A 21,043-nucleotide genomic window follows, 5' to 3' on the forward strand; every position below is an offset into this window, starting at 1 on the left:
ACTTGGCTAATCTGGAAACAATCTTCTTTGAGCCCTTCCTTGTCGCCAGCTCCACTAGCTGGAGGTCTTGCACACCGTCGAGAGAAATGTTATAATGAGTGGACAAGGCGTCTGAATCATTTCGAACGTCGAAGAAAATCTTCTTGATGCTGGGAGATTCGAGAACACTCCGCAAAGAAGTGCCGTTGATGTGCAGGGTTCCGAAGGCCTGTTCTCACATGACTTGGACATCGATCAGATAGATTGCCCTCTTAGGGACCACATAGAGGGTGAGGATCGATATGGAACCGTCACGGCCTAGGCCAGTTCCTTCCAAGTCGAGATAGAGGACGGGAGACGAAGTATTGAGACATGTGAGATCGTCGAGGGAGGTTAAGAGGGTAGCTGAAGAGTCAACTACTTGGTTTGGAGTTGGGATTGTTCCACGGTCATGCTGGAAAGGTGAGTACACCGCAAGGAACAAGGTATGGAGTAACTAGATGACAGTTTGACATAAACCAGCCCACCACTGTTATAGTTTTGCTAACAAAGAAGGATTTTCAAACCTTGTAGGGCATTAAGATAGCCGGTGTATTGTACAAGTGAATAAAGCACGCCATGTCTCTGTCATTATTTTCTGCATGGTTGCATGGTCATTGCTTCCTGGCAATTAAGGCACCAAATCCAAAGTGATGATACGCGTGCCAAGACTGTGTGACCGCCCACGTGAACCCCGCGTCGTGAGCTCCGCCTGGCCCGCGCGATATTCTGCCACCGCAAAAGCCGGCCCAACGCAGGCAGGAAAACAGCCCTTCATAACGCCCTTTTTCGCAGCCGCTTCCCGCCAATCACCGTGTGCCATTGCTTTCCAGATCAACTGTTTTCCTCCTCGCTTAGTCAAATACAGCAAAACAGGAACCGTCGAATCACGTTTCTCCGCCCAACACAGCTATTTAAACAGTCTTTTTGCCCCCGTTTTCTTCTCTTTTCCTTCCCCTCTTACTATCATCTATTTTAGCAGCCGACGCGTTACGTCCATCACCACTTTTTCTATCTCGAAAGTGGTTTCTATTTCGATCTTATTAATTTTATAATTTTTTTTTCATCTCTAAACACTCGACAATATGTCTGGACGTAAGTTCTTCCCTCTTACCTTGTGTCGTTGGGTGGTCGCGTCTGATGGTCACCTGCACGTGATATCGTGATTGGTGCCTCAGGCTACCACAATCATACCATCAATTCACAACACATCGCGTCTACCCTTCAGTACTAACAATCTACTCCAGGCGGCAAAGGTGGCAAAGGTCTCGGCAAGGGCGGCGCCAAGCGTCACCGTAAGATTTTACGTGACAACATCCAGGGTATTACCAAGCCCGCTATCCGCCGTCTCGCTCGCCGTGGTGGTGTCAAGCGTATCTCCGCCATGATTTACGAAGAAACCCGTGGTGTCCTCAAGACCTTCCTCGAATCTGTTATCCGTGACGCCGTCACCTACACCGAACACGCCAAGCGTAAGACCGTCACCTCGTTGGACGTGGTCTACGCCCTCAAGCGCCAAGGCCGTACCCTGTACGGTTTCGGTGGTTAGGCTGCTGTTAATTGGTTGATATTGTTTGCGTGCTTTGAGTTTCGATTTTCTGATGGGTATATCTCGGGGTTTATGGTTTATACGGTTAACTGGGTCATGGAGTATCAAGGATGCGGGTATTCCTAATGCGTTACGGATTTATTTACCTGTTTTACCGTCAATGTGAATAGCACTTGATGGGTTCGGAATTAGAATGGAATTGACTTGCACGACTCCTCAATTGTGCCATTGCCCAAAGTTCGTGGATGTATTTAAATCTATAGTGAACTCTGTACGGAGTAGCCTTGTGGCATGTCCCTTAGAAAATCGATCCAGCCGAATCACATGCCTATCAGTTACCATGACGTCATCTCCCCAAGATATCTCCGATGCGACAGAATCAAGACCAACCATGATCCATCCCTTATCATTCTGATTTCTCCTTCCAGCTGTATCGATGAGATACGATTTGAATCAGATTTGTTTAATGTGATTGTTCTGCTCAAACCGATAACTGCACCTCATTGGGAACCACCCTGTACTACTTCTATTGGTACTACCCTCACAATACACCGTCGATTCCTTCTATCTAATCATGATCCTACAGACAATAAAAAACACCTGGAATAATTTGCACTGAGCAAAATGGCAGAGTATCAACTTTCTTACGAGTCCGAATTGGTACCATACCCCCTGCGATTCTACTACTTGACCTCGCCGTCATCCATCTACTTGAATGCTGACATCACATCTCTCTTCAGGACACATTCCAATTATACTACCGATACAATGAACCGCCCAAAGAAGACTGGCGCACGGCAGCCCTACGAGGCCCCGCTCTTCCAGCTCTGGGGAATGCCCTAGCTGGCGCCATGGGCTCCGCTGTATCCAACGTCGCAACATACCCGCTAAGCGTGATCGTGGCAATATTGCAGACTCAGAAGCAGAACCACACGAACAAGTCAGATAACGACGAGAAGGAAGACAAGGGGAACAAGGAAGAAGACACGAACATCATTAGCGTAGCGAAAGAGATCTACCAGAAAGGCGGGCTCAAAGCGTTCTATCCCGGTCTCGTGCAGGATACAGCGAAAACGGTAGCAGATAATTTCCTCTTTTTCCTGGCATATTCGTTTTTCCGGCAGCGACGGATCAGGGCTCGATTCGGTGCGCAGCGTGCAAGGAGACATACTAGTGTTGTTCTTCCGGTGTTGGATGAGTTGGCTATTGGGGTTCTGGCAGGGTCGTTTTCGAAGTTATTCACGACGCCACTGGCGAATATCGTTACGAGGAAGCAGACTGCGGCGTCGAGTAAGAATACGAGGGAGATTGCGGCACAGATCAGATCTGAAAAGGGTATCAAGGGGTTCTGGTCAGGGTATTCGGCTACGTTGATTCTCACGCTTAATCCGTCGATTACGTTCTTCTTGAACGCGCTCCTGAAGTATACATTCTTGTCTCAGGAGAAGCGGTCGAAACCCTCACCAGCTACGACTTTTTTACTTGCTGCCCTGAGCAAAGCAGCTGCCTCGTCTATTACATATCCTTTTTCAATGGCCAAGACCAGAGCCCAAGTATCCGGCAACACTCGCACCAGCAATGAAAAGACCAGCAACAAAAACACTCTTCTAACCCTCCTCACCCCTCAAATCCTCAGAAATGTCGTCTCCATCGCCCGCACAGAAGGACCCACAGCCCTCTATTCCGGTCTCTCCGGTGAAGTATTCAAAGGCTTCTTCTCGCACGGCTTTACCATGCTCGCCAAAGACGCTGTCTACTCTCTCATAGTCAAGTCCTACTACCTCCTCCTCCTTGTTCTCCGCAAATATCCCACCCCAGAAGAACTCCTCGAGCGCGCCCGCGAACAGATGGAAGAATACGCTGAGGTTGCACGTGAGGGTGCAAAGGATTTCGCGGAGAAGGCTAAGAATGGTGCTGAAGATATTGCCGAGAAAGCAAAGAATGGTGCTGAGGATCTTGCGGACAAAGCTAAGAATGGTACTGAAGAGATTTTGGAGTCACAGCCGGGTCATGTGGCTGTTGACGGCAGTTCGTATGCTACGCCGGGGGGTATTGAGTCGTCTTCGGGGCTTCCGAATGAAACAGCTGAGTTACTGGGAGATTATGTGGGGAGTGATGAGTGAATTGTTTGAATCTGTATGTTTGTTTGTATATCTATATGGTTGTCGGTTGTGCATGCTGCCTGTATGTTTAGTATTTTTTAATCAGTGTCAGCCTTACCTGGGCCGTGCGTTCTTGCATATCTCGGCTTTCTTTAACATGGCTAATGGCTCCATCAATTCTATCAATCCACCAACCCATCTCCATCCAAACCTCAAATCCTATCTCACAAAAACCACCACAATGGACCACCCCCTCATCCAAAACTACCCCCTCCCCAACCATATGCAATCCATTCTCCAAGCCTGCTCCTCCGCAAATCTCGCATCCCTCCAAACCCTTCTAAAACCCTACAACTATCCCCCAACCGGCACCTCACCGACCTGGTGCGAATCAGACACCAGTCCTCCGGAGACCTGGAAAATGGTAACCGTTGCCATAACCCACGGACACATACATATACTCGCCTACCTACTTACCTTGTACTCGCGCGGAGGCGGGGGGATTGAGTGTGACCCGGTTATCGAGGCTATTCTGAACAATCCGGATGTACAGGTCATGACCCTCGTTCACAACCACTCCCCACGCTCGATATATTACACTTTTAATTCGGGGGAGACACTCCTCTCAACAGCATGTAGAAGATGCCAATACCGATCGCAGTCTGATCCGTTCATGTCCAAAATGCTTCCGCTTATTCATTACCTACTGGATAACGGTGTCTCGCCAGCCAAGCACGTCCATGACAGATTCCGTGGAGACAGTGCTTTACTCCCAGCAGTACAATCATCATTGCCTATTGATGTCATAGAAAAGATGATTCGGTGCGGTGCGGTCGTTGGCGTCGAGGAGTTTGGGGAGGCTGTTGGGGGGAAGAGGATTGATGTTCTAGGACTGTTTATGGAGAAAGGGGTGTTTGGTGGAATTTCGTATACGGAACTGTGTGATGTTGCTAGGGAAAGGGCGAATGGTGATGTGAATGGGGAGATTGGTCGGTTCGTGAAGAGGGGGGTTAGGCGGAGGATGTGGAGAGATAGGAGGGATCTATGCTTGTCCAGGTTGTGTCTTTTTAGGAGTATATAGTGGTTAGTTAACCCGCGGTGAAGGCTAGCAAATATTGGTCTATTAATATATTAGTTACTATAAGACAAGAGCATGGATTTATTCAGGACCTATTTATTAAGACCAGTGTAAAGCAGACTCCACATTCTATATCAGTGCTATATATGACAAATTCTCTACCACAGTTGCAGTTGGCATCCAACCAAGCTATGACCTTACCGGACCGGCTCCATTCTACAAATTGTCCGGATAATTTTGAGAAAACCCCATTGTCTCGAATTGTTCATCTCGCTTAGGGTTCTCGCAAAAGTGCCGGAGTTTATTCAGGAAACTTTTCTGGACTTCTTTTTCCTTTTGGGGCGACACAGCTGTGCTCTTTTTCTTTTCTTTTTTTCTTTTTTTGTTTCTTATCATGTGATTCACCTGTTTTCCCATTCCGGGCTTTACCACCTTTTTCTAAACTATTCCTTAAAGAGGGCCCTTGCTATCAGCAGTGCTTATACAAAAAGCGGGTGTAAACTTCCATATTCCTCATGGAATCGACCGGGAAAAGGATAGTTGCTTTGCCTTCTATAGGTTTATTGCCATCCAAAGAACCACCCAGCAATTTGAAGGGATGGATATGATATCAGTTTTCCTAGTTTGGAAGGATGGCTGCACTGCCAGAGATAGTGTGATTGCTTGTGATAAGCACTTGGCATTTGCTGCCCAAAATTCCACTCCATTGACTGTTAAGAAGCTCGAAAAGCCTGTTGGAGCGACCGCCAGTAGTGCTTTCATGCTAAGAATAGTCAAGAGTAGACGACGTAACTCTCCTCTATCTCCTTTTGAAAGGACCGGTGGAATTGGCCAAATTGGGTTTTTGTCTTTCTCTAACACCATCGTTCTGATGAAGATGGGGAGTACATTGTCTCCAGCAATAGTCGGAGGGCACGCAATGGCGGTCTTGACACGGTCTGCATGGTCTGTGCCGGTTTTTAGGACAATCTCGTCCACATTACGATGGAAGGCTGCCGCCGGAAGGTTGACTAACTCCTCCACCTTGCCCCAGTCGTTGAACACCTTGTCGTCAGGCTCGCCCGCGACCTTCCACACGTCTGAATCAAAATACGTCAGAATACCAGTATCGCCAGTGTGCAGCCAGTACCCGGGTCGCTCAGGACTGTAGCCTTTGATCATTCCATTTGCAATCGCATTGGCCGCACAGCATGGTCGGAAGCATCCGCAGCGTTTGTTTCTCCTGATAATCAGAGGGTTTGCTATCTTTCGGTATCTCTACATACGAATTACAACGTCTGCCTAAGCGGCTTCCTTCGCAAGACTGACGGGATAAACGCTTTGCCGGTTCTATAACGTTGTGTCTACACTGAAACTGACTGCGATCTTGAAAACATACAATAGCCAGGATTGAGGTATCCAAGACCCATGCAGCCGATCAACCCCGGGACATGGGCTCCTTGGAAATGAAGAAAGAAAAACCCGATCCAACTGTCTTCTCAGGGTCCAGTTCTCTGAGAAACGGTTGTAGAGCTAAAGCAAAGAATATCACATGCTAAACAGGAAGGATGTGTCACAGGCTCGGAAATAATAGATACTGATGAAGTGATATTCCTATCTAAAATATTGTAGCCATCGACGAGAATATCGAATCTGAAAGATGAGAGGAGAAAAGAAGCCTATTTACATGAAAAGATTTTATAGGGTTGTACAATAGGAATAAGCTGCCGTTTGTTCCAATTACCCGTGTGGTACAGTCTGCCATGTTGATGCCGTCTGTCGATAATGGCGTCGGTGTGGCGCTGAGCTGTTCTAACATGCATACCATTAAGACCTAGCTATCAGAATCACAGTGGAGTACATAATTGGATTCCATACATCGCATTGTGATAGTAAACTTATTCAATCCAATTATGTGAGCGTTTCACTGAAAAGGCATGCGCATTTTCATTGAGCACGGTTTAAAGAAACTCTAGACAAACTTTGTATTACAAGGCACTCTATCTCAAAATCTCAGATGCCCTGAATTGGATAGTTGTGAAAGCAAATGACTACGCAAGGGCCCATTGGTTATGTATGTTATCTATCATAGACCTGATGTATATTTGTCCCCATGACGGGGTTTGACGATGATCTTCGACAAAGTCCGTACCAAGGACTGCCAACGCCCCCAGTACTACTGATTTCAACCTCAACCACAACTCCAACAAATCCCAACAAGTGAGTCTTCAAAACCTATTTATACACACTCAAATGAAGAAATGGAGGGACATGGCCAGTCTATTGGTCTAATCTGCATTCGCGAAGGTGCTCAAGACTAGAACATACGGAAGCTTCGATGGCCTGAGTGAACTTTGCGTGTGAGCCATTGACAGTTGAATGATACCTGAATATACTCATCTTCGTACTGATATCTACTTTGCTACAACGTGGTAGTTCCACATACCCTATTTAGATTTCATACTATAGCCACCTTGCAATAAAGCCTCTCAACCGTCAGGTCCCCTATCGCACACGTGACAAATTTAGATCTCTATTGACACGGTCTCTCTGCTCTTCTTTCTGACCGTTGTGACAGGCATGAGTGCGATATTCCATATGCCAGAATAAGAAATTCGTTTCTGACTGTGGCGACCGCGGGTCCGCAACCGCGATTTTATGCCAAAAGGATCCGATATCCGCCAATAGACGGTGATCATGATCCTTCCGCTAAGGTTCCCTGGGGGATGTCTGACGCATGTCCTTCGGCTGCTTGATCGGTTAGGGCATATTCGGCGTAGAGTACGAAAAGGATTGCCAAGAGAAGGAATGATGGCATTCTGTGGACGACGATGTCTAGGACTAGATCCAGGGGATCTGGAAAGAGGCAACGTAAAAAAAAAAAAAAATCTAGAACCATAATGCGTTTGCCTATTGGATGTAATAGATGACCCTATTAAGGAGACCTGGTCATTGTGGCTCTATCACAATCAGCAGATAGAATGTGCATCCTCCAGACTTGATCCCTCCAATAAAAATGGAATAGAGTAGTAGATCATGGCATGCCAATCACTTGGATAGACCGAGATACAGACCCACCATCCGGGAGTTAGCAACCGGGTTTGACCGAAACTCTGCAGTCATCAACGGCGCAACTTGCATTGACTAATCCCCCCAGCATCAACCAGCCACCACATCTGGGGTGGAGTAGTGCAATCAACAATCCGAATGCTTCTATTGATGCCGTTGTCTCATTCTATTATAAAGGTACAGTTAGCGGTGCTGGTATCAAGATGTTAGGTAGATAAAGCATATTGAGAGTCTGAGGTGGTAATTGATCTCCCTTTATCAAGTAACGCGGCCATGCCATGCAAATATGGATAGATCATATAGTACAAATTCATATAAATTTGTAGCATTCTGGTATCCCTCAATCCCTTTCTACTAGAGGTATATTATCTCCTAATTCCCGAAAAGCTTTCTATTAAGATAAAAAGCCGAACCTTTTAACATTTTTATTATCATCTTCAAAGTAATGGTACGAGTAATAGTAGGTATATATCATGATATAGTGATTACTCCTTAACCAAAACACCGCGATATCTCATCTTCCCCTCTCTCAAAGTCTGCATCGCATCTTCAATTCCAGCCACATTCATCGGGAAGGTCATAACCGTAGGGCGGATATCCTTTCGAGCAGCAAACTCAAGCAGAGTGCGAATGCTACGACGGGCGGCGACCAGAGAACCTTGAACGCGAACACCCTTGAAGGCAAACTGCAACAGAGGGACGGGGGAGGCTTCGAAAGCAACAGTGAGAGGGTAGATGCTGCCGTGGGTATCCATTAGGGGGGCAAGCCTTGGATGGTTAGCTGGCGGGCTATACATATAAGAGGACGAATGAGCTTCTTACGAAGGATAATCAATGCTGGCACTTCCACACAGCAAGAGATGCTTCAAAGGCTTGCAATCCTTAGGAGGCTCCTGTCCAGAGCGGAAAACATGGAATTCCGACGCCCCAAAGTCCATAGCCTCTTGACGCTTGGACTCAGAACTGGACAAGACGACGACATGGCACCCCATTGCTGCGGCCAGTTTTATGGCAATATGGCCCAGTCCGCCAATACCCATGACAGCCACTCGGTCAGTGGCCTTGATGCCATATTCAGTCAGGACAGTCCAGACTGTGGCACCAGCACACATAAGCGGTGCGGCGTGGATAGAGTCATATCCCTCGGGAATGGGGAAGACGCAGTTGACGTCCCAGACGGCGCCGTAGCTGAAAGTACCGTTGTCGAGATCGTGGAAACCGTATTGTTTCTGGTTGCGGCAGTATTGGTCCCAGCCTATTTTGTTAGCCAATATTCAGCATAATAGAAATAGTAGACATACCGGTAGCACAGTTATCACATGAGTTGCAGATACTATGAGTGTACCCAAATCCAACACGATCGCCCACCTTGACAGTGTTCACAGCAGGACCAACAGCCTTGATAATACCAATACCCTCATGGCCCAGCACCTGTCCAGACTTGAGATAGTGTTCATCTGTACCACAGAGACCAGAGTGTGTGGTTTCAATAAACACCTCGTTGTATTCAAGAGTGCGGCTGGTCTTGTCGGCCACAATTCGGCCTTCGGGGGAACCGCGGAAAACGTCAAAGGTGATGCTCATTTTAGTGGGGGGGACCTTGTTGGAATCAATTTGATTGAGGTATTAGACTTTGGGTATCTAGGTACTTATAGAGAATGGCAAACCCCTATATTGTCAAACTGATTGCATCATGTCTTCAAAGTGGATTCCATCGTTTGTTGTCTGATTAATTCACCGAATAATCAAGAATCAAGACAGAATCCACTCTTTCCATGAGAACCGTCATATATGGAATAATTCGAGAACAATGTGGATCATCTGTTCCGCTGCAGAACTGGCAATCTTCACGGAGGTGATCTGCTTCGAGATATATTTCCGAAGATCCACCGCGGTCAAAAGTGAAGCGTGCAACCGAGAAAAGTCCGCAAAAAGCCTCCGGGCGGCGCAATTGATGTCCCGTCGCATGATCGGGATACCGAATCATTCATGATTATTATTGTTGGGCCGAGCGAGCCGTTGCCGACTTTCCATTGATGTTATATATACCCACCGTTTCACAAGGCCAACCACACTCCACTAAAGAGGACGAAACACAGTCCCGCGCAGGAGTTTCTGCACCGGTGTGTATAGTTAACCTATTAGTAGTTAATATATATAGCTTAGCTACTAGATAGACGTGTGTTCCAATCCGGGACCCCTGGGCACGTGATCAGCAAGTGATCCCTAATTTCTGAAACGGATAAGCCAATAAGGCGGTTAAACTCCGAGTCAAGGAGTCGATTATCCGGACTGCACGAGGCTATATATGAAGAGGAAATTTAGATTACACGGAGGGTGACATTGATATCTATAGACACCATAGATGGTAGAATGAGCGCTTGGCTATCTAAACGAGTGTGTCCGTATATGAGGGATCTGTCGGCCGAGGTAATCGGACCAACTATTAATCCATCTCGACTTTCATCAATTTCCGACGTTAAATAGTAATTACTCTTACTAATGCCACTGAAAAGGCAGCTTTAATAGCCATGAAGCCCTAAGCAGCCTCCCACGCGGGAGGCTACCTGCTTTTGTATAATAGATTATAGCGCAGCTAGGTAACAGGCAGTTCCGATCTACCCGCCCCGATGTTGGTTAGGCATATAACGTAATCAACCACTGAGTTGCGAATTTTCCCGCTCCCCACCATGATTACTGAGCTGTCTCAACCACATTGATTATTGAATTGATTATCCAGTAGCTTAAATATTTAGCTATTTACTGAGACTGTTCCTTATAGTGTGGCCAATAGTTCCACAGCCACCGCAGCGTTGTGGAATTCTCTTTTGAGGCACAGGTGTAGGCTCATTGTAACGGCTCAGCCCAGCGCCTTCATCAGCAAACATCATCAACACGGCAAACAATACCATGGAAGCAACCAAGACAAACAAGCTGCTTAGCGAGACCACACACAACCATATGGGACTTCTTCACGTAAATAGACTTGCCTCTTATTTTCTTTTCTTCTCCAGATTCGATATTCTCGTCGATGGCTACTAGTTGGTTTAGATAGGAATATCAATTCGTTAATATCTTCTAGCTATTGAGCCCGAGACACTCATCAGGTTGCTCATTAGCCTGTATATCAAGCCGCTAAGCCCGATTTTGGCCCTCATGTACAGATAGAAGAGGGTTATTCCCTAGAGTACCATGTTTCCTTGATTTCTTAGGTTTTCTCGCATTTCCAGCTCGGAGAGTCTTAGTTTTATCTTGAAGAAGGTTCATATAATCTTATTAATTGCCATTTGCACAGCCCTTTCGAGATGATTAATATGAGCCATTGGGCTGTTGGAGGGCGTTCGCCTTCTTTACTGGGACTCTTCTGCAAGTTGCAAACCCCATGGCCAAGCTGACGAGTATTTTGCGGAGTTTGAAAAGCAGAGGAGACTGAGCCTTCAACTAGAGCTGGTGATGTTGGCGTCCGAGTTGAAATGTAATTTTTGCAAGAACCCGGTCTTGATCCACTGCTGAGGCACGTGTCACGGAGTACGGGCATTCACCAACAACGCCAGATGTTTGTATACTTTGGCCTGCTTGAATATAGGGCAGGAACCCCCTTCGCACACTAGATAACGCAGCGCTGGCAGGCCAGCTTCTTTCTTTCCTTCTCCATGTTAGTATCTCGACAGAGAGTCTACCAATGAATTTATATTGTTCGAGACTGTCACATAAGGCCAACCCCCGCAAAGGTATTTCTTATATTGCCTGGGGTAAACATCTTTGCCTGTGCTTTTGAATATAGGGATAAAAGGTCTTATCAATATGATTGTTGTCTGCAATCATTTGTACCTCCAGCAGTTTTTCCTGCTCAATCCCTTCGTCGTCGATAATGGATGTCGTGAAATTCGTGTAGGCTGCCGCCATGACCAGCTTGACCATTGTGTAGCCGTGCTGGGGGATAAGGCGTGTTGTGATTTCTGCGCGCGCAGAGTAGAATCCCGATGTGCCGTGGCTGCCATCGCCCAGTAGGACAACCTTGTACTTGGCAAAATCATCAAAACGAGGCTATTCTCGCAATCAAAAATTAACGAGTCATCTTGCGGCATGTGTCCAATCATACTTGGGGGTAAACTTTTCCCATCATGTTTTGACCCTGCAGTTGAAAAGCGCATCTTGCACCTAAACGCTGATAAGGAAATGTATAAGCTCGCTATGCGGATTTGTGCCCTAACATAGTCTAAATTTTACCATAATTATATTATATGAGTCGAAGCTTAACCTGCCGGAGCTCCCTACCTATACAGAATTGCTGGATTTATGATGTATGTTAAGATGAGTGGCCCAGTTGTACTGGTGGTATCACCAGTGTACTGCCTTGGTATGTATGTACAGCATCTGGAGACCCAGCTATTATCAGAGGATAGAGATGATATAACATTTGTGTCCAATTTTGGTGTACGTTGATATAACTTCCACGTCCGTTGTCTTCATAGGATGATTGAAATCATAACAGCTCATACATGTTAAGGTATATAAATATGTGTTCTATAGTCTGTGGACATTCAACCGGATCGGGACGCCAAGGAATTAGTTATAGCACCTTGATTAAATGGAATAGTTGATAATTGTGACGGTTAACAGCCAATGGAGGGCTATTATTGGGTGTACCAAATAAACACCCCACTTCATGCTATGTACACATGAGTAAGACTAGAAGATGAACGCATAGATATTAGATGGAAACATAAACAGACGATACAGCATATAAAATCCCAAATCTAGAGACCTGCAGATCTACCCCCATTGAGCACTGGGTCTCTGCGCCATTTTATTCTTCTACGTCACTAATAAGCCAGATCCCCTTAGACTGTCTTAATACCCCCCTCAATTCGGTTAAAATTCCCCTCATCTCGGCTAAAAAATAGGTCGTAGGAGTGTATCCAAGTTGAGATTCTAGTTTCATATAAGATGGGTTGGTTAAGCATTATGGGATTGCTGACCCTACAGGCTTCAGCAACCAAACAAATCGTTTGACTACCTTTTCTCTTTTTGCGACTATGATTCTTCGCCCATTAGTAGCCTCTACCGCCCTTGTTGCTGTTTGTGCTGTCAGTGCTACACCGTACCGTCGCACACCCGGGTTATCAGAACATGAGCTATCGCTCGCACCCTCCCTCAATCGCTGGTCACGCGGAATTCACCTGGCTGTCGACTACTACCCTTCGCAATGGCCGGAGCAAGTGTGGGAATCCGACATTTCTCAGATGCGAGATGCCAACATATCGTATGTGCGATTAAACGAGTTCGACTGGGCCATCTTAGAACCAACCGAGGGACAATACAATTTCACTCTTCTCGACAGAACTCTGGAGCTGCTCGCTCGGTATGGCCTTAAAGCAATTCTTGGGACGCCCACAGCAAGTCCTCCCAACTGGCTCACCGAGAAGTACGACGTCAGCTTTGTGGATTACACCAATACCACATTGCTCTTTGGGTCTCGCCGTGGCTATAGCACATCTTCGACTGACTACCGTATACTGAGTCAAAAAATAACGCGAAAACTAGCAAAGCGGTACGGAAACCACCACACCGTAGCGGGCTGGCAACTGGATAATGAATTTGGATGTCATGATACCGCGCAGAGCTACGATCATAATTCCATCAGGCGATTCCGGGCATGGCTACAGAATAAGTACGGCACTATCAATAATCTTAACGCTGCCCAGGGCCGTGTGTTTTGGTCGGACCAGTATACCAGCTTTGACGCAGTCCAACCCCCGTTTCTGCAAGTCTACACGCCACAGCCTGACCATGTTCTTGATTGGTACCTATTCAGCTCAGACATGATGATTGAATTTGCACGGCAGCAGTCGGAAATCTTGAGGAAATATGCGCCTACGCAATTTATCACAACCAACTTTATGATGGCCTTCGCCGAATTCGACCACTTCAAGTTCTCGCGTGAGGTGGGACTTGACCTCGCAACATTTGATGAGTACCCCCTTGATCTGAGCTCGTTTTCGTGGCTCTCTGCAGAAGAACAAGCAAAATATCTGCACACTGGTCTACCGGATTGGCAGGCGCTGAACCATGCTATCTATCGCGGCGTTGCGGGTGCCGCCTACAACAAAACATCAGGACCGTTCGGCGTCATGGAAATGCAAACCGGCGTTCTGAACTGGAGCCCTTACCGGGTGTCTCCGTTGACAGGCATGGTGAGACTATGGACGCACGAGACATTCGCAGACCTGGGTGATGTGGTATCATATTTCCGCTGGCGTCAAATCCCATATGCACAAGAGCAGACGCTGTCCGGCCTATTCACCCCAGACGATACCACAGACGAAGGCTTCCTCGAGCTTCAGACCGTGATAGATGAAGATCTACCGACCCTAGGGGAAGCACTCAACACTGATCAAGAAGAAGAGCACCAAGCGGATGTAGCTCTCATATTTGACTACGTTTCTTCCCAGGTTTGGGCTATCGAGCCGTACAGCGGGGACTGGAGCCCGAAAGAATCTAGCTATACGAACCCAACTGTGAAATATATGGACATCGTCTATAATTTCTATTCCGCTCTCCGCCGCCTCGGTCTTTCTGTTGATGTGATTAGCCCCGACCAACCTATTCACGGCTACAAGTTCGTCGTCGTACCGAGTTTACCCATTATTCCTAAAGCATTCAACCAGGCACTAGCTGACTACAGTGGTCCCGTTGTTTTTGGGCCGCACACGGGTTCTAAAACGTCTACTTTCAGCTATAGCCCTGGTCTCAGCCCCTCGAAAGGCCCGCTCCGCGACCGTCTACCGAAGAGAGTCACCCGGGTAGAGACACCGCCAAGTTACGCGGATAGCGGTGTCACATATGCGGGAAAGACGTTCAATATTTCAGGCTGGGAAGAGTGGGTGGTCTGCGAGCGAAAGAACCGTACGAGCGTTATTTCAATGACATATACTTCGTCACATCGTTTCGGTCAGCCTGCCGCCTGCTCACTAGATGGGCTGCACTATCTTGGCTTTAATCCTCCGGTCGAACTGCTTGTGTCATACCTAGGTCATGTCGCTAAGGACACGGTAATTACTGATTTTGCGGGACGGCAGGCCAATAGTAGCAATGACCTTGGACCTACGCTGCGGTTTGCGAAAAGGGGGACCTTGCTCTGGGGGTTTAATTATGGTTTAGAGCCTGCGAACATTCCTGCCCTCGAGGGTGCTGAGCTGCTAATTGGTGGGAATGGTTCTGAGATTGCATCGGCTGATATAGCAGTTTGGAGGTTGAAGGATGCAGAGACTTGACTATATTGTAGACATCGATGTGCCTCCTAGGCTTTTCTTTAGCAGTGGACTTCAATGGTGTAGTCGTAGCTAGAGCTGGAAGGATATCTGTTCTAGACTCTCATAATGCCAATTTATATCCTAGATTCAAACGGGGAAGCTTTGGGGCAGCGGTGCCGATTCTCCGGATAACCGTACGAGGCCTATATGACAGCCGAGAACTATAGCGACAGTACCGCGCAGTAGAAAATGTACGTGGTATTGAGTCTTCTGTAGAGTGATTGCAAGAACTAACTAAGAGCTTCATCGCCGTACGATAAAACCTCTCCAGAGCTTACTATATCGGCCCGATATTCATCCGATCTTCATCAATCGTACGGCGATGAAGCGCTCTTAGTTTAGCAAGCACTCACTATAGTACGATAGTCAATATACGTGTACACCCCCTCTATGGATAGCATAGACCAGTTCCTATTCTCATACAGTGGCCTTGTACAGCACACAACAATTGACCTCCAACTACTGATCCTGAGCTGGTGCCCCACTTCATGTGTAGATAGTGTACTCTTATGATATGGTCTAGTTAAGAGTAGGTGCAGCATGAGATCATAAATCTGTACAACCAAGCCACAATTGTCCAGGAACTGGCAACTTTTCCTGTGAGTATGGCACTTGATATAAATAAAAATGTTTATATATTCCTGCCTGCTCATCATGACGTGAACCCTCCATCACTCAGTCATGGTAAGTAGTCAATCCATTCCCATAATCCTTCCCTTGTTTCTTTCCTTTTACCCCAATCTCAAGTCCAAGCGACACTACAGTGCTACAGTACTACTTATTACTATTATTACCGACTAATTCCCCCAATCGACTTTTAATCCCTATCTAAGTTATCTTTCCTGTGTGGCCGTTGCGTCATCGTCGCGTCAAATCCTACCTCCTGTACATAATATTTTATCTTACTTGTCGACCCCTCTAGTATCTTTGAATAGTTCAAACAACCCCATTATGCCGTCGAAACCGGTCAATCGTCCCAATGATCCCAAGGAGAAGGAGCAGAGTATTAACCAAAAGCTCCAACTGTACGGGATCTATCATGGTAAGTCGCAATAACCCCCCGCCCCAACTGGTAGGGTTGTTGGAGTGGCTAATTGCTATGGGTCAAAACGTACAGGCATAAAGCGCGGCAAGATGCCGTCAAACAAGCAATGCGATATCGCGTTGAACAGTGCCCTTCAATCCAATGCTCTCTCTTCTCCGTCCAGGGAGTTGTCCGAGGAAGGTCAGACACTGGTCAAGGACCTTCGGAATGTCATTGACCAAGCTAGAAAGTTGATCATGAGTAAGAACGAAGGCCAACTGCTTCAGGACCTCATCTGGGAGGCTCAGCATCTCGGCTCGGTGGAGGCAAAGAAGCCTGGTGCCACCGTCGATAAGGACGGCGCTAGGCAGGATGGTAACCAGGCCATGGATGGTCTGAGGACACTGGGCACCCTTTTGATCACCAACGGGGAGTTCAGGAAGATTCGTATGTAGATTTGAACCTTGCCTTAGTTCGAACATTTCGAAGCTGACTAAGAGAATAGTGAGCGATGCGCTGGTCATCGTACGCGACATGGCTAACGATGCCTCTCAGCACGCTCCCACTAAAATTCGCCCATCCGAAGAACAGCTTTCTCAGATCGATCAACCTGCTGAGGAGAATGAGTGGCACGAAAAGCCAGCAGGCTTGCCAACAGAGCAGCTCAAGTCTCGATTCAAGAATAACAAAGGGGTAAGCTGCTCTCCCGTATCCCAAGCGTCATTCTTACTATGGGCATGACATATTGACATCGTGTAAAAGGATCGTGCGAGCGAATTTTCTGATTCCGCTACTGGTAATCATACTGCAGAGGTGTCAAAAGAGTCAACCAAGGACCGCAAACGCCAGGCCTCTGGCAAGACCAAAGAATATTTATCGGAAAAGATGCCTCCAGAGCGACGCGACCAGGCCATCCGGCGTTTGAAGAAGATGGTGATGGAAATTCAAGGCCACACTGACTGTGAGTCTCAATCTTTTTTTGTCCACCTTGAACCTTGTTGCTAATTAACATCTACATTGTAGACCAGAAAGCCATCGAGACCCTACTTTCTCTTGCGGAGAAGTATGCTCGACAGACCAACGATATTTCTCAGCAAGGGACTGGTTCGGTCAGGGAAGTTGGAGGCAACCAAGGCGTGAAAACCGTTGAGACCAATCTCAGAGTAAGTGTTGCTCTACATTTTTCTTCTTCTTCGTCATTGGAATTGGATGCTTATGCCCAGTTTTTAAAGACATTATTGGAGCGCTTCGCCAACAGCACGTCATTGGATGGCTTCTTTGATTCTCTCGAGACTATCTACAAGGATGCAGACAAGGATCGTGAACTCAAGGGGTGGTTCAAGAATGTCGACACTTTTATCAGGAAGAGCTTGCAAGAGCAAGGTTTTGTCATGGGTAGCCAGTGCAATCGTGAATGGAACCACCTATATGATCATGGTCAGTACCTGTTGCAAGACCGGTACAAGGCCCACACTGATCACATCCTGGATGAAATCAAATTCTTCTCTGAGCAGTACAATAAGGATGCCCAAAACAAGGCATTTGGTCAGTCTATGGAGAAGCTCCTCACTGATCTTGGGCACAACACAGAGGGCAAGGTCAACTTCAAGAAGCACCTCCTTAAAGATATTGGATATGTGATTTTGCCATCTATCCTTGCGCATATTCACTACATGCCAATCCCTCGCATTGAGTTCGGGGATCCCACTGTTGATGTGGTGGTGGAAAACCTGGTCATTGAAAGCGACAATTTGATGCCCAATATCCTTGAATTTGGCAGCGACAATTACTTTCGCTGGGGACGCCAGAAGCTCAGCAGCAAGCAGGACAACAAGATGATGATCTCTGCTTCTGGAATCCAAGCAGACCTCACTGATGTCAGCTACTACATAAAGAAGAAGGCAGGCTTCCCATCCATCTCAGATAAGGGTCTTATGGATATTTCCCTTGGTGGCAAAGGCTTAGGTTTCAAGATTGACGCATCTATTGCCCAAAAGGAAGACAATGAGCATTTTGTCAAGCTAGACAAAGTCTCCATAAGCATCTCAAACATGGACATCAAGTTGCAGAAGTCCAAGCACAAGCTCCTCTTCAAAACCTTCAAGCCTCTCTTATTCCGTGTGATTCGTCCAGTTCTGCAGAAAGTTCTTGAGCAGAAGATTCGCGAGGCCTTTATCAATGGTGATAGCTTCTTCAATGAAGTACACACAGAGGCTAAGAGAGCACAGGAATCCGCCCAGAAGAATAACCCTGAGGATGAGACGAGCATCTACTCCCGTCACCTGGAAATTTTTCGGTCGAAGATGTCAGAGAGAAAGAAAAAGTCCCAGGAAGAGACTGCTAAGCGTGACAGCAAGGTCGAAGCAACCGCCAATCTCCGCGACTCCCAGTTCCCCGAAATCAAGCTTCCTGGTGGTATTTCCACCAAGGCCACAGAGTATGTAGAGCTTGCTGAGAAGGGTGAGCGTTGGGAGTCGCCCATATTTAGCATTGGTAATGCGTCTGAATCTACTGACATCCCCAAGTCAGCAGCCATCACCCGTAAGGACCACGGCGTTGGTGGTGCTGGTGGTGCCGCCAGGGACGCCGGAGCCAGAGCGAATGGTGTCAATGGTCAGACCAAGAGGACTGCTGACAGATACCCATCTCATGGGTTCTCGGGCGATATTAATCAGGCATTCAACAAAGCAGACGGCACTGTGGCCTCCAACGGCTCGTCGAAGAAGGTCGCTAATGGATCCACCATTGTTGATGGTCCCTTGAATGCGTTCATTCCCCAGAATGCTTAACTAGGCTTAAAATTCAAGGTAGAAGGACTGGTCACATTCCATTGATTAATGATATTTTTTTTTTTTTTTTTTTTTTTTTTTTTTTTTTTTTTTTTTGGTGCTTTTTTTGTCCTGTGATCTTGTGATATCACATCTGCACTCTCTTCTAAATCCTCTTGTGTCATGCTTTTTCTCTTTAAACTGCTATTTCCTGATTTATTCTGATACAATATCTCCTGGATGCTGTACGAGCATTCTGAAGTATTTAATATATGATGTCATGTCAGTTAGACTCTAATGAAAATCCAAATACGGAGAATTTAGGGTCATTCACCTCAGTAACCTACACCAACTAAAGCTCACCCGGCCATCACCCTTATAGCAACAATGAGAAAAGGGCAAATTTTTAAGGTTGACTAAGCTTAAGATGTGGCTCAAGTACGGCTGAGTGGACGGGAAGCCCTGTTTTCCACACCTATGGTCGTACGCACTGGCCTTTGGCTTGAAATAATATAACTAACAATAACATAAAATAATAAAGGCACAATGCCATATAATTTCCATTAAATCCATGATTCCCTTGTAAGTTGATTCTCCTCCACGAAGCAAGTGACTCCACTCTCTTCACAGTATTGGCAAATGTCGAAATTACCACCGCAACAGATCCCGCAGTGGAAATAATGTTCATAATACGGTAACCACATCAAACATATATCGCAAAGTATCCGGCCATTTGGTCTTTGTAAACCTTTCGCTTCACTCAGCAAGAGACAATCGATGCCGGAGATCTCCTCGCCTAGCGGAGCTTGTGCAACATGGCGATGTCCTCTCCTGGTCTCTTCATATTCCGTGTCGCGTCCATACTTGTCCTTCGGGGTAGGGTCGGCCCATCATATCAAGTAGAATTCGAACAAGTGTTAGACTTCCACCCGCCGCAGCATTCGCATGAGGCGTCCTGCCACTGATATCTGTGATATTTATGTCACTACCAGCCTGTAGTAGTAAGCTTGAAATAGTTTTATGGCCAATAGCAGCTTCGAACGTTAAGGGAGTTTGACCATAAATGTCTTTAGTATTTGGATCGGCTCTTGCATTCAATAACAGACAGGCCACCTCCTCAATTCCTTCCCGAGGCTGCAAGTGGCAGAGGCATTCCCCAATATATGTTCTTGACTTGAGGATTAGCACCGCGTTCCAAAAGTAGTCTTACAATATCTTCCTGTCCTGCGCAAATGGCCATAGAAAGTGCTGTCTTTTCGTAGTGAGGATTCTCGTAATTAACATCAGCACCATGGTCCAGTAAGTGTTTCACCATCCCAGAATGTCCGTTCCGAGCTGATATTGATAATGCTAATTCGCCTTTCTCTGCTGTCGTTATATTTGCATCAACGCCAATTTGAAGCAGGAACTTGGCATATTTACTTTTCCCCTGGTGTGCGGCATAGAACAGTTTCTCAGGATGCTTGAAGTGATGAGTCTCCATGAGCATAATAATCTCCGTTTAGAAGTCATCAGTGGCCACTGGGAGCGGAGTAAAGCCATTAATATCCGTGGTATTTGCATAAACTACTGTGCTAAGCAGCAAGCGAACAACTTCAGTACCCTCATTCTTGACAGCATAGAACAGCGGCGTCGAACCATGAATGTCCTTGGGCATCGGGCCGGCATCATTTTCCAGGAGAAGCTTGACAACCTTAATATGGCCATTGCCACATGCCCTTCGAAATATTCTTGTGTTGTATGGTGGACTAATCGAATCACATGGGTCTATTCATCTATCATCACTAGACTAGCACACACAGAGACCATATCTTCAATGTCAGGCATGTTGTCTGGGTCGAACGAAGTCTCTCCTATCTCCACAGTAAATGCATGCTGAGGCTCTACTGCACTAAGCGGTCTCTGGGAACATGTGATCCATGAAAGTGCTTGCAATGTCAACTCTCTCTGGTCAGGCACTAGACCCAAAAATCGCTGCATTTGCTCTAGATAGGCATTATCAATTGCTTCCGATCCTGATTGGAGCCGTTGGAGTGCAGCCCTTACAACTCTTGGCGACCGCTTTCCCATTAACGACTATTCTCTTTATTAGTTAAATTCATAGTACAGTCGGTTGACTCTATCCCAGTTTTAGGAAACC

The 21,043-nt window shown here is 46.6% G+C and overlaps 9 protein-coding genes across 9 annotated transcripts; 5 read left to right on the forward strand and 4 right to left on the reverse strand.

Annotated features, from left to right (window-relative positions):
• The first annotated feature begins 974 nt into the window (after positions 1-974).
• Positions 975-1,986, forward strand: EURHEDRAFT_410669 (histone H4). Its single transcript, XM_040781415.1, has 2 exons — positions 975-1,113; positions 1,266-1,986. Exons 1-2 carry the CDS (start codon positions 1,104-1,106, stop codon positions 1,565-1,567), a joined length of 312 nt encoding a protein of 103 aa, XP_040640557.1. The 5' UTR covers positions 975-1,103; the 3' UTR covers positions 1,568-1,986.
• Positions 1,987-2,191: 205 nt separating this feature from the next.
• Positions 2,192-3,690, forward strand: EURHEDRAFT_376145 (putative mitochondrial carrier protein; the record flags this gene model as incomplete). Its single annotated transcript, XM_040778818.1, has 2 exons — positions 2,192-2,227; positions 2,308-3,690. 2 exons carry the CDS (start codon positions 2,192-2,194, stop codon positions 3,688-3,690), a joined length of 1,419 nt encoding a protein of 472 aa, XP_040640558.1.
• Positions 3,691-3,910: 220 nt separating this feature from the next.
• Positions 3,911-4,750, forward strand: EURHEDRAFT_376146 (uncharacterized protein; the record flags this gene model as incomplete). Its single annotated transcript, XM_040778819.1, has 1 exon — positions 3,911-4,750. The coding sequence occupies one exon, from the start codon at positions 3,911-3,913 to the stop codon at positions 4,748-4,750; it is 840 nt and encodes a 279-aa protein (XP_040640559.1).
• Positions 4,751-5,299: 549 nt separating this feature from the next.
• Positions 5,300-5,908, reverse strand: EURHEDRAFT_401290 (uncharacterized protein; the record flags this gene model as incomplete). Its single annotated transcript, XM_040780068.1, has 1 exon — positions 5,300-5,908. The coding sequence occupies one exon, from the start codon at positions 5,906-5,908 to the stop codon at positions 5,300-5,302; it is 609 nt and encodes a 202-aa protein (XP_040640560.1).
• Positions 5,909-8,280: 2,372 nt separating this feature from the next.
• Positions 8,281-9,379, reverse strand: EURHEDRAFT_452359 (NAD(P)-dependent alcohol dehydrogenase; the record flags this gene model as incomplete). The annotated part of the gene is made up of 3 exons (XM_040784023.1): positions 8,281-8,563; positions 8,618-9,050; positions 9,097-9,379. The coding sequence occupies 3 exons, from the start codon at positions 9,377-9,379 to the stop codon at positions 8,281-8,283; spliced, it is 999 nt and encodes a 332-aa protein (XP_040640561.1).
• A 1,138-nt stretch (positions 9,380-10,517) lies between these two features.
• On the reverse strand, positions 10,518-11,032 carry EURHEDRAFT_410673 (uncharacterized protein; the record flags this gene model as incomplete). The annotated part of the gene is made up of 1 exon (XM_040781416.1): positions 10,518-11,032. A coding segment is annotated over one exon (164 nt), but the record flags the coding sequence as incomplete, so codon positions are not given.
• Positions 11,033-12,834: 1,802 nt separating this feature from the next.
• EURHEDRAFT_452553 (beta-galactosidase) lies at positions 12,835-15,072 on the forward strand (the record flags this gene model as incomplete). The annotated part of the gene is made up of 1 exon (XM_040784048.1): positions 12,835-15,072. The coding sequence occupies one exon, from the start codon at positions 12,835-12,837 to the stop codon at positions 15,070-15,072; it is 2,238 nt and encodes a 745-aa protein (XP_040640563.1).
• Positions 15,073-16,062: 990 nt separating this feature from the next.
• On the forward strand, positions 16,063-18,924 carry EURHEDRAFT_514102 (uncharacterized protein; the record flags this gene model as incomplete). The annotated part of the gene is made up of 7 exons (XM_040786239.1): positions 16,063-16,153; positions 16,229-16,582; positions 16,641-16,828; positions 16,898-17,096; positions 17,159-17,298; positions 17,368-18,690; positions 18,754-18,924. 7 exons carry the CDS (start codon positions 16,063-16,065, stop codon positions 18,922-18,924), a joined length of 2,466 nt encoding a protein of 821 aa, XP_040640564.1.
• Positions 18,925-20,670: 1,746 nt separating this feature from the next.
• On the reverse strand, positions 20,671-20,883 carry EURHEDRAFT_452594 (uncharacterized protein; the record flags this gene model as incomplete). The annotated part of the gene is made up of 1 exon (XM_040784052.1): positions 20,671-20,883. The coding sequence occupies one exon, from the start codon at positions 20,881-20,883 to the stop codon at positions 20,671-20,673; it is 213 nt and encodes a 70-aa protein (XP_040640565.1).
• Between the last annotated feature and the right edge of the window lie 160 nt (positions 20,884-21,043).

The sequence above is a fragment of the Aspergillus ruber genome (genome assembly GCF_000600275.1).
Source record: "Aspergillus ruber CBS 135680 unplaced genomic scaffold scaffold00007, whole genome shotgun sequence".
Classification (NCBI taxonomy): Eukaryota; Fungi; Ascomycota; class Eurotiomycetes; order Eurotiales; family Aspergillaceae; genus Aspergillus; species Aspergillus ruber.